Source organism: Aptenodytes forsteri, unplaced genomic scaffold, assembly GCF_000699145.1.
Source record: "Aptenodytes forsteri isolate BGI_AS27 unplaced genomic scaffold, ASM69914v1 Scaffold442, whole genome shotgun sequence".
Taxonomy (NCBI): domain Eukaryota; kingdom Metazoa; phylum Chordata; class Aves; order Sphenisciformes; family Spheniscidae; genus Aptenodytes; species Aptenodytes forsteri.
Genome location: NW_008794003.1, coordinates 764,810 through 780,024, shown reverse-complemented (window position 1 = coordinate 780,024; position 15,215 = coordinate 764,810). Strand labels below are relative to the sequence as shown.

The 15,215-nt window shown below is 41.3% G+C and overlaps 1 protein-coding gene across 1 annotated transcript; it reads left to right on the top strand.

Moving 5' to 3' along the window:
* Positions 1–5,121: 5,121 nt before the first annotated feature.
* LOC103907264 (inducible T-cell costimulator) lies at positions 5,122–14,754 on the top strand. The gene is made up of 5 exons (XM_009289413.1): positions 5,122–5,180; positions 11,188–11,226; positions 12,176–12,514; positions 13,936–14,048; positions 14,661–14,754. The coding sequence occupies exons 1-5, from the start codon at positions 5,123–5,125 to the stop codon at positions 14,748–14,750; spliced, it is 639 nt and encodes a 212-aa protein (XP_009287688.1). The 5' UTR covers position 5,122; the 3' UTR covers positions 14,751–14,754.
* Positions 14,755–15,215: the final 461 nt, after the last annotated feature.

The following is a 15,215-nucleotide window of genomic DNA, read 5'->3' as shown; positions in this document are numbered from 1 at the left end:
TATGAGCTTTGAAACAGCTGGGGTGTGAAAACTTTACAGCACGTGTTTAATTCATCACTGCCACACCCAAAAGACAATTAAATTCAAATCCAAAAGCAGAATAATTTTCATGGTCACCCAGCTCATCAGCATGTATGTGCCATGCACTGCTCTACAAGTGGCAAGACAATAACAGTCTGGGTCCCCAGGTTTGCACTTCATTTGGGTTGTGCACATTCACTATCCATTCTGGAAGATCTCCCTCCCGAACCTAGATATAAGCGGTGCTGGTGACAAAGTCCCACTCGGCAGCATGTTGGCTACAGGGGAACTGCAATGGCTTCAGAAGGTATCCTCCTCCCTCCAGAGCACTGCCCATGAACCCAGGCCACTTTCAACCCTGGTATTCTCCTAAACACCTCCTGCACACTCATGCATACGCCACTGAAAGATACCTACTGCTCACAGTCCTCTTCCCAGTACAGGAAGGGCAGGAACATGGTTGTTGTCTTTGTTGTTGTTATTCAAGATAGTAAACCTTCCACAGCCATCCCATAGGTCTGCAGTCCACTCCATCAGCATATGCACATGACCTTCATTGGTCCATTCCTATCTATACTGTGTGTCCTGGAGAAGTGGTTAGGTACCTCTTTAGGTAACTGTACTGCAGCAGGCACAGGGTCTGGATACGCAGAGGCGTAGCAGCTCCTGATACCAGATGGAGTCTTTTGCCTAGATGACTCTCAGTGCCTTGAGCCAGCCATTCTAAAACATTAGTCACAGGATCTGAAGTGGCATTTAGAATCATAGAGTGGTTTGGGTTGGAAGGGACCATTAAAGGTCATCTTGTCCAACCCCCCTGCAATGAACAGGGACATCTTCAACTAGATCAGGCTGCTCAGAGCCCTGTCCAACCTGGCCTTGAAAGTTTCCAGGGATGGGGCATCTACCACCTCTCTGGGCAAACTGTTTAGACTGACTGAATTTGCCACTTAGCGCCTGTTGACTGAATTTATAAGTCAATGCCCTTGCATGTGTTAGATCTGGGCTTAACTCCTTAACATACATGTTTTTTTCTTCTTTTAGGAAAGTCGATGACAATTAAATATTCTCAAGCATCATCCGAAAAAAGAAAGTGATTCATGGGGTACCGGAGCTTGTACCAAGAAGCAAAGCTACACACACTCACACCCCAAAGGGTCTCATTAGATCTGCTTTGCAGGGAGGTGTTTGCCCTGCCACTGAGCTGAACCCTGGTAGCCTCCGCTGGCACGTTGATGGAGAGAATATTACAGCAAGCCCCACGGGCCTGTGGGAGAGATCAGCAAAGGAGGCATCAGAACAAATGAGGGAGCACATGAGCTGCATTTCAGGCTGAAATCTCTACATCCTGAATGACTGCAGCTTGTTTACACACCTCATGGGGAGTGATGCAGATGGGAAGTGGGATTTAAAGCCATCACAGAATCTTAAAAATAGCACAGTGAAAGTCATTGTTCCCCTTCTCAATTAGGAGGACAGGAAACAAAAACGCATGAGTGTGGAGGCTTTCTGCTCCACCCCTGAGGGAATGACCCAGAGTCCTGAGAATATAGGCCAGATATTGAAGCAAAGAATGAGAAGAAGCAGGAGACAACAGAATATAATTTGCGTGGATAGATTGTAGCAGCCTCTGCAGAAAGAATCACAAAACATTTTATTGAGAGAATATTTTACATTGCTGTGGGCAACTGCTCATCATCCACAAGCAGAAGTGGAAAACTGCTGGTGAGACAGAACAAGCTACTTCAATGTAAACACCACCTTTGTTTCATGGCAAAAAAAGGGATACAATGCAGTAGCATTTTGCTAACATGGACATTGTTTAGGGTGATAACCCTAACCTAGGTGGTCCTACCTGGAACCTCAGTAGATCGCAATGTGGGTCATGAGAGTTATGTGACTAAACAGAGCAAAGAAAAATATACATCATGCATCACAGGGAAAATCTCTGCTGTGAATCAGTCTCTTTAGGGAAGCAGCAGAAGTGTTGTTTCCTGAGTCGCTTGGAGTTAGAAGGGAGAAGCATTGAAAATCGTGTGGTAGAGAACACTGGTGTATGGACCAAGGGATGAGCAAGTCTGTTTCTCTTTGGAACTGGGTGTACCACTGGATGCATTTTTAAAGGCATAAAAATGCCCATACGGATTTTCCAGGTTGTTAATAGTCAGTGATGGCAAGTCAGAAGCGAGATGATAGGAGAAAAAGGAATTTATCACTGTAGGGTAGTGTTGGGGGTAGGACACGAAGAAAGAATGGGGCTTGCGGGAGGGAGAAGCCACATTCCAGAAAGGAGTTACTGCACATGCTGAAGGGCAGCCTCTGCTTGAGGAGAAGGGTAGACAGGGACTGGGGCACAGTCAGGTTAGAGGAGGAAAGAAGTCAGCTCTGAGAGGTGTATGTAGGTGAGAGAGTGAAAATCACGACAAAGAGAAGAGAAATGAGTGAGGGTGGAAAAAGGAAACACGTGTTTGTGAGCAAAAATAGTTGCAGTTATAGGAAGCGTGTTGTGGAAATAGACTGCTTGTCCCAGGTGGTTAACTGTAACCAACCGTAGTATTTGCAAGAAACATTTCCAAATTGCAGTCACGATGTCTTTGTGAAGTAGGTAAGCACTGACAGAGGAGGGAGGCAAAGACAGAAAGATTGAAAGGCAACAGAGGAGTCTCTGTTGGTGTGGGACTAGAAGGTTAGCATCCCTCACACTTGGCCCTGAGCTAGACTTTGTGTCTCTTAGCTTGTGAACATATACTGTGAGTGCCCCAGGCTCTGCTGGCTCATCATCAAATACACTCAACCACCAAAAGAAATCACTGTCTAGATCAAACTTCAGAGTGCTGCCAAACGTACCCCAAAGTGTACCCTGGGCTGGACTCTTTTGAAACAAAGGGAGCAGTGTGTTCTAGCAATCCCAAGCGCCAGGAAGCAGAAAAGGAGAAGGCGTAATTCCAGACTTGAGGCTATAATGACAGGAGAGAGAGAGGACAAATACAAACTGTTTACTGGAGAGTGGGTCTTGCTCCAATTGTTGTAGTGAGATCTATGCCAACCAAGCTATGCTGCTAGCTATTCTTACCCCAGGAGGGAAATAGATGTGTATTAATCACCTCTGCATTGGTATAACTGATAAGGTCACAGAGAGGTGAGGGAAGGAGTAAGTTGCTCCAAAATAACTATATTGATTAAAAAAAAAATCTCTTCTCTATCAAAATTACTTTCCTGGCAAAATGTTTACATTTTTAAGAAAGACAACACATTTTTGAACCCTAACAATACTGATTCATTTTAAAGCTTGTTTTCACATAAAATAGCTACAAATTTGCTCGAAGGAGTACATTCCCCTACACCTTTATTGGCCTTCCCAGCCAGCAGTAGGCTTTGTAGGGACTCAATCCTTGGTGTGTTGTCAGCACGCTCTCCCAAAGGTGTGGGTGGGGGTACTTTACACATGATTCTCTTCCTCCCTTAATTTTGTAGCAGCAGCAGCAGCTCTTTTTACTATAAGCCTTTCTGGCTGCTTGTCTTTGGCTTACTTGGGGGACAATAAAGGTCCTGTTCCAGGAGAGGGCTGCTCTGTTGTTTCAGCACTTCCCGTAAGTTGTTATGGGGGATGGGAAAGGTGGTCCTACCTGGAACCTCAGTAGATAGCAATGTGGGTCATAACTTCATAGGCAAAGCTCAGGAGTTGGATGTATCTTTTTCAGCTTTATCATTGCTTGAACCTCCATATATTACTCTTGAGCTTCTGAATTAAAAGTATACTGCAGAAACTTTCTCTAGTTAGAGTTGCTTAAGTTTGGCTCCAGACACCCGAGCTGAAAATTTAGATCAAATCCTGACTCGACTCAGGCTTAGCTCTGATTTTAATTTAACAAAAGGCAAAGATTTGCAGGGCTTTGCAAAGATTTGAAGAGAGTAAAACTCTGCCAGTGTTCATGTGAACGGATCTTTAGCAGTAGTAGTGAAAGAAATTAAATCACTTTTTAAGGAAGAGTAAACCAACACGTGAAGATGTATTCACACAGTACAAAGTAGGAGTGAATCTGTAACCCAGTCCTGTTATTCACAAATTATTTGGTACCACTGCATGACCATTACAAGGACTCAACCCCAGGAGTGTCTGTCAGGCACCACTATTAGTCCTTTGCGTCTTCTCTTTGTGCAATCAGAAATACTAACTGCATCTAATATGTTAAACATGATTTAGAAGCTGCTTTTCCAGCATGTTATCTGCGCTAAAATTAGTATTATAGGCATAAATAAACAGCCAGTTCTAAATGATTGTAGAACATGTAATCCCAAAGGGTCCTAAAACATTCCCAGAATACAGATGGATAGCAGGCCAGAATAGAGTGTGCTGCACAAAAGCAGGGAGAGGGAAGGAGAGAAACTTTTGACCTAAGGCCCTAGGGTGCTGGGTCAGATCTCCTCCTCTCACAGAGCCGCATGAAGTTTCTCATGTCCACGCAGAGCAAGCCTGACCTCCAGGGTGGAAGTCTTATGTCGGAGTGAGCCCCCAGGAAGTCACAGGGCTGAGGGGATCCTTCTGCAATTTGGACATGTTCTTCCAACGAATTCCAGGACCAGGACACACAAGAGACTCCTACCCTACTAATGAACGGTTTCCACATAGAGCAAGACCATCAGTTACGTAAGACCAGCTGAAACTGGTGGGGAGAAACCAGGTTGCCAGTTGAAAATATGCATATATTGTAAGTTAATTTAATGAACAAGTTTCTCACTATGGGCCATCTGCAGGAAGTGCACTGTAGATGACTGTAGTCTCTATCATGATAGATTTAACCAGAAACAGTCTTTGCAGAAGTGAACATCAAATGTAATGTCAGAAAATCTTTCGCCTTCCTGTCTGTGACAGCAAGCCGTGAGGTAGGAAAAAAAAAAAAAAGCAGCAAACTCCACAGGTGTGGGCGACAGCTAATGCTGACATAGCTATAACGTAGTCAGGGGTTAAATTAAAAAGTCCTTCTGATTATCATATAATTTCCCCCATTGCCCACAAACCACTTCCTTTTCTACCCATGAATTCTTCCTTTATTCTTCCTTCACAGTAGACAGAAGGCTGGTGCATCTGTGTCAGGCAAGCATGAAGTCGGTGGCTGTAACTTTCTGTGTCCTCTGCTTTCAGTTTGAAGCCCTGTACGGTGAGTAGCATTTTGGATTATTCTCCTTGCACTAGATGTCTCTATGGAATATAACCCACCCAATGACAGGAGACAGTAAATGAGGCATGATAGCAAGGGGTTGGAGGAATAGAGGTAATTAAGGGAAACAGCTGCAAAAAGACTACTCTCAACTTTAACATCACTAGAGTTGGTGGGAAGAGAATTCCTGCCAGCACAGGGCATTTGCTCTGAAACTAAGAACTACAAGTTCTCGTTGTTTATATTCTTTAGCTCATCTGCTCAGTGTTACCCTCTAGCTGTTTAGACTGTAGTGCTCCAGCCAGCTTCCCTTGCTGGGCATAAGGTCTTATAGTAGCGACGGTGAATGGCTTAATAAAGAGAAGCCAAGTTATTGATATTAAACCTGCTTTTGTTTGCGCAGGGAATTTTTATACTATGAAAAATGTATATGGCATGGAAAAGCAGATGAGATCATTTTGGTGCAGGCTTGAAACACAGACTGACTTAAAAGGAAGCATAGCATTCCTAATGCTGTGTTTGAGAAGGGGCATGGTGACAGTGCTGATCTCAGTCCAGCCATAAACATGGATGTAGTGTTTTACAAGATTCAGTGTTTTATCACAGCTACGCAAAGTAAAATACCAGAGCTCGCATTTATCTCTCTGAAACCCACATATTACTGGGCCAGGATGGAAATACAGATAATATCTGATTAAGAAGAGTCTTTTTTTTCATACATATACTGTCCAAGGATTTGGTACGATGCATCATATAAGTAAGACCTGAGATTTAGTGCGCACAGTTACTAAGGACCATCTAAACATGTTCCTTTGAAGGTCATGCCAAGGACTATTGAATAGATTTGCTTCTGATATTCTAGTGATACAGGATAGGTTTCAAGTCCCCCTGTAAAATTTAAGTACTCCTGAGGTTTCATACAGAATTTAAGCTTTCATTTAAATAAAAACCAGTTTCCAGCTCTTTAGGCAATGCAGATACCCTTCTGAAGGTTAACTAATACAGCAATAGTCTACTGAGTTTTCAGATAGATTGAAAAGATGGGTGAAATCACAGGGAAGGAGGATTGTGATCAGTATCTCTAAAGGGACATGAGCTGCTCTTTTTCTCCTATTTTTAAATCTACTAGCAAAAAATCCTATCAATTTGGTTAAATATTTCTCAGCTAGTCAACTTAGCAAGTATACTTGATGAGCATGCTCTTACATGTGGCTGGAGCTATCTAAAAGGCCATTCCTTGTGGGAAAAAATAGGCTTCAGTTTTAAGGGTGCAAATAATTGTTCTGATACCGGCATTTCTCCCTTCTTTCTCCCTTCCTTCAAATATGGAGGATAGGATTTCGGCAGGGGGCTGGGGAGAGGAGAGGGCAGGAGAAAGAGACTGCCTGTAACAAGAAATAGTATCTCTCAGGTTTTTTACCTTACAGTGCTTTCAGCATAAAAAGTACTAATTATTATAATTCTTGCTAAAAAGAAAAGGGCTGTAAAAGATCAGCTTGATGTAAGACACATTAGCATGATAATCTCATTTAGAGAAGGAGCTAGCACTCCAGAGAGTGCTGCCGAGCACTGTGGCAATTTTTGGGGAGTAAAAGCAGAGTAACTTCTGAGATTTTAGGGGGGGGGGGTTGACTTAGCAGTTAGCAAGCCCTACTTGTGATCTATGGATAGTTTTATTCAATGTAAACAGGTCACAGAGGGTGATATATGTGTGTATATGTGTATTATGAATTGATAACCCAATCATGATAAAGAAATTGTTTGTAAGAGCATGGAGCCTCTCTGGTGCCTGTAGAGGAACACAGGCAATGGGATTTTGGAGTACAGAGCTGTAGGATTCCACAGCACTTGAGGCCCTTGCTATGAAACTTTGCACATTAGCTTTTGCATGCCGACATTTGCAAAGCATTATCACTGTTCACCCACAGATCTCCTGTTGTCAATACAGGAGGAAGTCATGGTCATTTCTTAGAAGGGTGTCTGAAATATTATCAACAATGGCTGCTGTGTTAGTGGTATATTTTATAAGCGTTTCCATATTTCACAACATATATTATACCATAGAAATAATTCAGATTATAGATGGCTTCCTAGAGTAATTCTGGCCATTACTTGCTTTGGCCAGAAGCACTGTTTTCCTCTCTTAATCTTGATTCTTGAAAGATAGGAACATGTTAGTTTTAGGCATATGACTAATGACATTGAATTGACTGTGTCATCTTTCAGAGTGCCTTGAAAGAGCAAAGCTATAGCAACTTAAAAAACTATGTGTGGTTTCATTATGCATTTAGTATTAACAAAACAAATGTGTTGTTTTAAAAGCAGGGTCTGCACTCTCCCTGCTCATCTTCAGAGGCAAACACACCCAAGTGAAATTATGCTTGTTCTTTTTGTCAGCTAATTAGTTTTCTGAGAGCTGGGGCAGATAAAACAAACAGCAAGAAAACCAAGCAAGAGTATTCTATCCTCCTACCCTAAACCCCAAGTTTTAAAATTAATCAAAAGTGGTTTTTAAACTTCTGTTAGGACCAAAATGCTTAATGGATTGGTGATGTTTGCAAATAACATTGGGTCTGCCAAAGAGCAACCAGAAAGCTCAAAATTGCAATCCCATTAAAATGAAAATAACCCCCCTTCCATTGGCCTCAGTGTCCAAGTACACTACCATAGAAATTCTCAAACCTCTGCCAAAGTGCGTTCCCACTGCAGTAAAGATGAAATGGAGACTGAAATGTACATGACTGTAAATACACTTATATGTAGAATGTACACACACACTCTTTCATAGTTTAACATAGCAAGAAGTTACTTTCATATACATGTTCATCTCTTGGATTCACATCTGAACCACAATATTTGTCTTGACACTCTGCTTCACATGAGGTGAGCCAGGAACAACTCTACACAACTCCACAGCGTGACACTACTATGAAATGAATGAAAGATTTGTTTCCTCTTGTCTCAAAACCCTCATATGCAATTGAATTAGTTCTTTTATGAAAAATACCAAAAAGGAACCTTAAGGACAAATCTAAGCATATTTACTACTGAACCAGTGAGATTCTTCTGTTCATTTCCAACAATAATGATGTAGACTACAGGTGATGTAGTCTTTCATTCACATATTTTTTGAGGTAGTATTAGGAAGGTTTAGTGAGTGAATCTCTCAATATTATTGGACATTTAAACCCCAGTTTCCTATCTCCCATCCCACTAAATGTACATTTATTCTGACTGTAGCTTGGCAAATGACGTCCCAAATGTGTCTGGCCATTAACCACAGTGTTAGAGATCCATAGGATTACCCTAGGAATGAACTGGTACAAATGGGCACAGGAGAACAGCAATCAGGCACAGGGAGCGGGGAATAAGCCACCTTTTAGTATGCAGTGAGAGCATTCACATTAGGAGCTGATGCAGAATAGCTAGTGAGTTGGAAATTCATATCAGCTCTCACCCATTGTGGTCATCCATGTAGACAATTTTGTGTTTTAATCTCAGGCATTGTTAATATAATTTTAAAATGTGCTCCCTTTATACTATGCTAAGCATACTCTTCTATACGGTCACTTGTTTCAGAGGAATACTAATTGCATCACATTTACCAAAATGTTCATTCAGAGAAATACATTACTGAGTCTTTCTTGAAAATAGGCAGTTAAGGCTTCTGGGCCTGAGAGGATACAAAACGATCTTTCAGCTTGCCACAAGGTCACATGAACTACATGCTTAATGACCTCTCTCTGCCCTTTTCCATTAAAAACAAGGATTAAAACCATGATCTCTGACAAACATTTTAAACCACCCAGTATGAAAGGGCGATTTCATCAGCTAACAGCAAAATTGAACTATTCTCAGAGACAGAGAAATGAAATTCAAAGCTGTTGCTTTAGCGCTCAGAGTAGAGTAGCCCCATGCTCCCCTGGGGCATTGGGGGAATATGGCACCACTTGGCTCTGTAGCTGCCCCGACAGAGTCAGCATCTGCCTCTCCTCTCAGATGACCAGTGATGAATGTAGAGGTCTCAGCTACAGGTGGATGCTTCTCAAAAATATCAGGTCAGCTTACATGTTCACCATACTCCCTAGCTTCTGCGATATCAATACACTTTTTTTTTCTTCCCTTCCCTAAATAATTTGTCTGCTGTTGGGCCTAATTTTAAAGGTATATGTTACCAAACTACAGGCCATCAAACTACAGAGCATTTTAAAAGACCTTTATTTCAAATGCTGTTCTCATAGCAGCTGTTTTCTCTCACCATGCAACTTGCAAGTCATCAAGAACTGTTTCTTTATTTGACCTTTGATTTCGGCTTTTCAGACTATGTACCATTATGAGGGTTTGCACTTTCTGTATCTGTGCCTTCAGCATATCTAGAGCTCTATTTCACTGTGGGTTGGCGAGTTGTGCGTTTTGTCTGTCTTATCTTCACACCAGTGGTACAAGATGCCAAATACCTTGTCTGTTATCACACACTTAAGTAACAGTCCTGAGAGAAGTACAGATATTAGAACTGTCACTGAATTAGATAACGGTGCTGACTGTGCACAGTAAACCAGGAAGAATGTGATAACTAGGAAGAGGGTAAATCAATCAAAAAGGGATAACAGTTTCTATTGCTTTCCAACTGAGCATTGCAAAGCATCTTCCAGAAGTCCATTAGCTTATGTATCATACTAAAAATATTTCAAATGAGTATCATTCATTGCAATGCCCTTGCCAATGGTGGTAATTGGGGAGCAAGAATTCAAAGAAGGAAAAAGCATGAACACTAAAAGATTGCCTCCATCCAGAAAGAGTTCAGAGCATACAAAGGTACCCAAATGAGAATAATCTTCTGTCCCTGTGCATATGCACGCTGGATGACAAAGATAACTGGTGCCTTGGGAAAAATATTATTTATACTGTGTAATCAGTGCAATACCTGGCACAGTTGGGGACCTACTCTGTGTGGATCTAGACTACCACGTAGCAGTAAGAAGAACAGGATGGTGCATCAAAGTCTTTAAGTATTTGCCTCGTATTTCCTTAGCATCATAAAATCCTGATGTAGTGTATATTTCAATCTAAGTAGCCTCTGAAGAACTTACTCAGGCTACCAGAAAACAGGAAAAGCATATACAGGTTTTTTTCTACTTGTCTGTGTACCTGTCTGTACCTTTAGTTTTAGGGCACTGCAAAAAGAAAAATTCCAAATGAAGCACTATCGGGCTGTGCTATGCTGCCAGTACTGACATACAAACCATTTCAAAGCGGTACATGCCACCAACCCAGCCAGGAAATTCCACTCTCAGTATTGCCATAGTGGGTGGTGAAGGAGGCAGTGGCTTAAAAAACAAATCCAGAACAATTACTAAAAATGTGCCTGTCTCCTGTAATGGGGGCTGCCTACGCACAATGGACTGAATGCAGTTTGATAATCATGTAGAGAAAATGTTGCTATTGAAAAAGGAACAAAACCGTATGCATTACTTGAAGATTTTCTTGCTGTATGTATTGGAGCATCTTCCAGATATTCATTCTGGATGTGCCATAAGAAGATGTTTTGATGCGGTGTTGAGCAGTGGGGGAAACAGAATGAACATAGACTGAAATGAGCACTTTGGTCTGGAAACAAAGTATAATGCTGGCTCATTGCAGACTCTGGATTAATGAGAAATCAAAAGTATGCTCTTTTATTTGGGGGCAGATCTCCTCAGTATTTGGGGGGAAATTTTACTTTCATCTCAGCTTCTATTTATGAAGTACATCTATTACTTTGCAGAGGTGTTTTAAGAATTTGCAAATGCTATATGCAAGATCAATATTAATTCATGCTCTGCATTTTTTTTCTACTTTGATTTTTATATTTTGTGCTTTTATCACATCATATGATTTTATAGCGTAGCACAGACAGGATCAGATAGGCTAATAACACAAATTAGAAAATAACTTCAGCATGGCTCAGCCCCTGTTCCTGCATCTCTCTTCTTGAATTTTAAACAGGAAACAATTTTGTATTTTTCAGGAGTTGATAGCTGCTCGTCAAGACCGTGCAAAAATATAGGTAAGACACATTTGCATAATTTGGTTTATGGTTTTAAATGCCTTTCTAGATCAGAAAATACTGCCCTTGAAAAAAAAAATTGTCTTTTTTTTTTACAGCACACTTTAACACATTTTTGTCTGAGGGAGTTTCCCATGCTATTGGTTGCTGACTTTACAAAGTCAAACTGTGAGGTAGCAGGAGGGCCTCGGTCAGTTTTCTTTCTTTTTGCTCCAAGAAATTTGCAAAATGAGAGTTGCACAACATCTGAGAGTTTTTCAGACAGTCTTTGGGAAGGTCAAATGGGATTTTTGGATTGCGTGTGGGTGCATGCACAAAGTGACATTTGTCCTCAACTCCTCCCATTATGTTAGTGTTGAAGGTGCTATAGCCATCTAAGTAATTAGGTTTAAACTTTATGTCATGCCTCAAACCAGTATCTACTCTAGAAAGGAAAGTTAGGTCTTGTGGTTAAGGCACTTATGTAGGAGTTTGGGGTTCACATCCCATTTTAAGTTTTCAGCTACATCATTAGGGTGGAGATTATGAACCATAAACCAGAGATAATTATCATCATCTTTGTCCCACCTTGTTTTATCTATGAATAGGACAATCAGTCTGAGGCAGGTATTACATGTCCATATAGTGTTTGGTCCAAGGGGGCCTTTAAACATTATCAAGTAACTCACTGATCCAATGCTAACAGTGACCTCTCCAGCCTTATAGCAGATAACAGGCCAGGTTTTATCTCATCTCATTTATTTTCTCAGTAATGTCTGACATGACCAGAATGATGCACTGGTATCTCATTGTACAGGCCGCTTTCCACAGCCAGACTATTCTGAGTACCTACATGCCTGAAGTTTCAATCACATGGTTCACTTGCTTTATTTAAATGAATTTCTTAACATTTTAGGGATTCTTTTCATTGCTATGTGAGTGACTGTACATATTGTTTTTTTGTCTTCAGATCAGCCTCATGTCTCTGACTCCCAGGTGATGGTAGAATTTGAAAATGGAAACTTCAAGTTCACATTCCCCAACCCCAAAAATGTGAGTGAGTTCAGCATGACCCTCTTCAAAGGGCATGAAAAGAAGGAGATCTGTGCACTCCATTTGAGCGAGGAGAAAGTTATCCCCAAGAGTAATGTCACCTACTGTCAGACAGAGCATTCAAATAGCAGCACCACTTTCATTCTTAAAAATCTGGAAAGAAAGCACATTGACATTTATACCTACTGCCTGGAGATGTTCTTACCCCCTCCTTACATAGATTGCCGTCTGAAAGAAACCTATTTGTACATCCAAGGTAAGTTTACTTCTCTTCTCCCTTCACTTCAGTTTACTGATAAGTAGACACTGGGCATAGCTATGCTGCAGTGAAAAATGTGACTAGAGTCTGCACAGTTTTCCAAGACAGCTTAAAACTACTTAGCAGGGGGCTGGTAACAGTGGAGCTGTGTTGGCAGACTGCTCAGCATGGCCTCTTCATATTTATTCATCTTCTTGGGCAGGTTTTGCAGGCCATGCTGAGCTCTGCATATTGTTGGTGGCACCCAAGCTAGCTAGACTACATCTTCTGGAGTACTGCAGTCCCACCTTTGCCTGCAGCAGAAATTTCTGATTGTCCATTTTCCAAGCTGCTGAATGCAAATGTTAGATTATTTCTAGCTGGGGAAAAAAATCCATTCTGAGAGCTATCTTCATGTGCCTAGGATAAAAAAAACATCAGCAGTCAAATATCTGTGCTAGCAGTGGTATATGGAACTCTGATGTGAAGAAGATGGTGCTTACCTCTCTGAAACAGGCCTTCAGCTTTAGAGCCTTCTTAGAACAAAAGAGATCTGCAACTGCTGAGACTTTTTTGCCTTTTACTGAGAAGGGCTTGGACTAACTTCAGAAGACTTGTTGCACAGGCTTTAATTTTGAATTGCCTTTCACTCAGTGGCTCTTTGGTATATTAAGCTGAAAGAGTTAGTGGTTTTGCTCATACCCCTTCTTGGTTCTCCATATAGTTCAGCTACAACATGGTACTGCCTGTTGTCCTTCCCTTGCTATCTTTTTGTATCTCTCAACACCAGGACTAAACAAAGATAGAAGCTGAAATACTAAGGCTAAAATTATGTGGTTGGGTCAAATTATCTCTCAGCCCTCTCTGAACTTAAAACAGCTTCTCAGAATCAAGCTGTGATGTCCTTTTTTTGTCTGCAGTGTTTCCCAAAGCTGTCCGTTTCCATTTGTACGGATAGCCAGATGCTCATAGCTATTGCCAGATGTTTCATGCCCTATCACATTTTCTCCTTGATCTGGGCAAGGGTAATCTTGTGTCCCTCAGCTTGCCTTCCTATCCAAACATGACTGCCAAAGTCCACCATTCTTTTGACCAGGCAGCCCTTAAATCACCTGTGGTATTCACTGAATGTAAGCTTAAGCATTGCTCAGATCTGAAATACCATCATGCTCTCAAGCCTGGCTTTGTTGCTTTTCAGTCTACACTTTTAGCCCTGTGTACCAACAGTTTCACCTCTCCTTCTGGAAAATTGCAATGTTCTGCTTCCTGCTGAATACACTTTTCCAAGGTGGCTTTTCACCTCAGGAAAATCCTTCTCCAGAGCTCACTTTTGCTATTTTATTAATATGAAGAGAAGAGGGGAAAGAATTTGAAAAGTTATCTCTAGGGGGGGAAAAAGCAAATTATCAGTAATGACTTTTTTGCCTCCCCATCTCCAGATAAGGAAGACTGCATTTCACTGGGACTCATGTCATGGATAATTATTGGCCTGATCCTGTTTGCCATGATTTCCTGTATCTGCTGTGCCGTAGCCTGTTGCTTAAGGAACAAGGTAAGCAAGTCTATGAGATTCTGCACAACCCTCCTTCCAAGGGTCTTGGATGGGGAACTTGATTTAATGAGATTTAGAGGGTGGGACAGGCACATACTAACTCAGTACGTGATGTGTTTTTTGACAAAGAGACTGAGTTGTTAATTTACCACTGGAATTCAGTCATTGATGACAGCAGCTCAGATTTAATTTTTCTAAGACAGAATTGTTTATTGATTTAAAGGCTGGGAATCAAAGGAAAGAGGAGAAATGCTGCACAGGTCAGCAAAATTACTTTGGTAAGCAATTCACCTGATTGTTTTCTTCAAGAAGGGGAAACAAATCATCAGTGGAGCAATTCCAGCTCTGTTCTGGAGCAAAATCACTTCAACAAAGAACCAGTTGGCTCAGGAAAGAAAGGAGACCATGGACATTAGTTATTCTTTCGGACGATGTGTGTTTTTCATTTTCAGTTTGTTTTATTCCAAGTTTTCTACGTGAGTGTCTGTCTAGTCTGACTTTAATATTCCCACTGAAAAGTCAGAATAACTGCCCTACTTAAAGAACAAAGGAAGGAGTGGCGAAGGTTAGTGACCACAAATTAAATTCATGGTATTTTCTCTCTGTTTGCAGAATCAGCAGTGTGAATCCAACTCCCATGAGTACAACAGTGAATACATGCCCATGGCAGCAGTGAATGCAGCTAAAAAAACAAGAATCTGAGGTTGTATTAAGCCTAGTTGTACTCTGCTTGTATCTGTTGCAAGGCTTTCTCTGGGAGGGAAAGGGCTGCTTGCTGTGTCTCCAATTGATGGTGGGTGGGTGGGTGAGATTGTTACAATAGCTTGATAATGGAGTTCATGCTGCCACATAGCAGGAAGGGGAAATAAAAAGCAAAATCTCTGGAAACCTTTTGAATCAGAATGGTGGGCTGGTTCCTAGAAATGCAACTGCTTCACATCAGTGCAAAGTAATGATCTTATGCTTGAGGAAGAGATGTGAAACTGTTCCATTCAGATTCTTCAGATGAGGCGTGGTACCCAAAATCTCTCTGGGGAAGTGATTTGTTAGATTTACTGAGTGTTACTGGCTAACAGCAAATAATCTGTAGAGAATGAGGAACTTCCTAACTACTTAAGCCCTTGCATAGTAGCCAGAAGTAGTTTGGGATACAGAACAGAAGCAGAA

Excerpts from the sequence above, each read along its gene's own strand:
- LOC103907264 (XM_009289413.1), top strand. The coding sequence starts at position 5,123 with ATGAAGTCGGTGGCTGTAACTTTCTGTGTCCTCTGCTTTCAGTTTGAA. Across the intron at positions 11,227-12,175 it reads AAGACCGTGCAAAAATATAG|ATCAGCCTCATGTCTCTGAC; the intron begins GTAAGACACATT and ends TTTTGTCTTCAG. Across the intron at positions 14,049-14,660 it reads CCTGTTGCTTAAGGAACAAG|AATCAGCAGTGTGAATCCAA; the intron begins GTAAGCAAGTCT and ends CTCTGTTTGCAG.